Genomic DNA, 327 nt, shown 5'->3' with positions numbered 1-327 from the left:
GCAGCATGCTGTGTTCCTTCCCCAGCACCCCCGAGTCCATCGAGTCGGTCTCAGCCTGCAAGGTGAGGACGTTCTTGAGGGAGGTGGCAGCGCGGGGCCCGCTGTTGGAGTTCCTCATGGAGAGGGAGATGGCGCTGGGCCGGGGGTCCCCCGAGCGCCGGCAGCAGGGCAGGTATTTGCCCATGGCCCTCTTGGTTCATGGTGCTGTTGCAGTAGCCGAGCCAGGTGAGCACGTCGAAGAAGCCGGCCGGGACGCAGCCGCAGACTGCCTGGAGGGGGGACACGGCAAGGGTCAGCCGCGACTACCACCTCGGGGCAAGCCAACGC

At 67.3% G+C, this 327-nt stretch overlaps 1 protein-coding gene across 1 annotated transcript in view; it reads right to left on the bottom strand.

The window, feature by feature from the left end:
• The window catches only part of HTR6 (5-hydroxytryptamine (serotonin) receptor 6, G protein-coupled), a 4,897-nt gene that overhangs the window by 1,639 nt on the left and 2,931 nt on the right, over positions 1–327 (bottom strand). The window contains 2 exon segments of the mRNA XM_010139386.1: positions 10–194; positions 196–269. Coding sequence (XP_010137688.1) covers positions 10–194; positions 196–269 — 259 coding nt within the window.

This window comes from Buceros rhinoceros, unplaced genomic scaffold (assembly GCF_000710305.1).
Source record: "Buceros rhinoceros silvestris isolate BGI_N320 unplaced genomic scaffold, ASM71030v1 scaffold19747, whole genome shotgun sequence".
NCBI lineage: Eukaryota > Metazoa > Chordata > Aves > Bucerotiformes > Bucerotidae > Buceros > Buceros rhinoceros.
The sequence above is the reverse complement of the archived record's forward strand: the minus strand, read 5'-3'. Positions and strand labels throughout refer to the sequence as shown.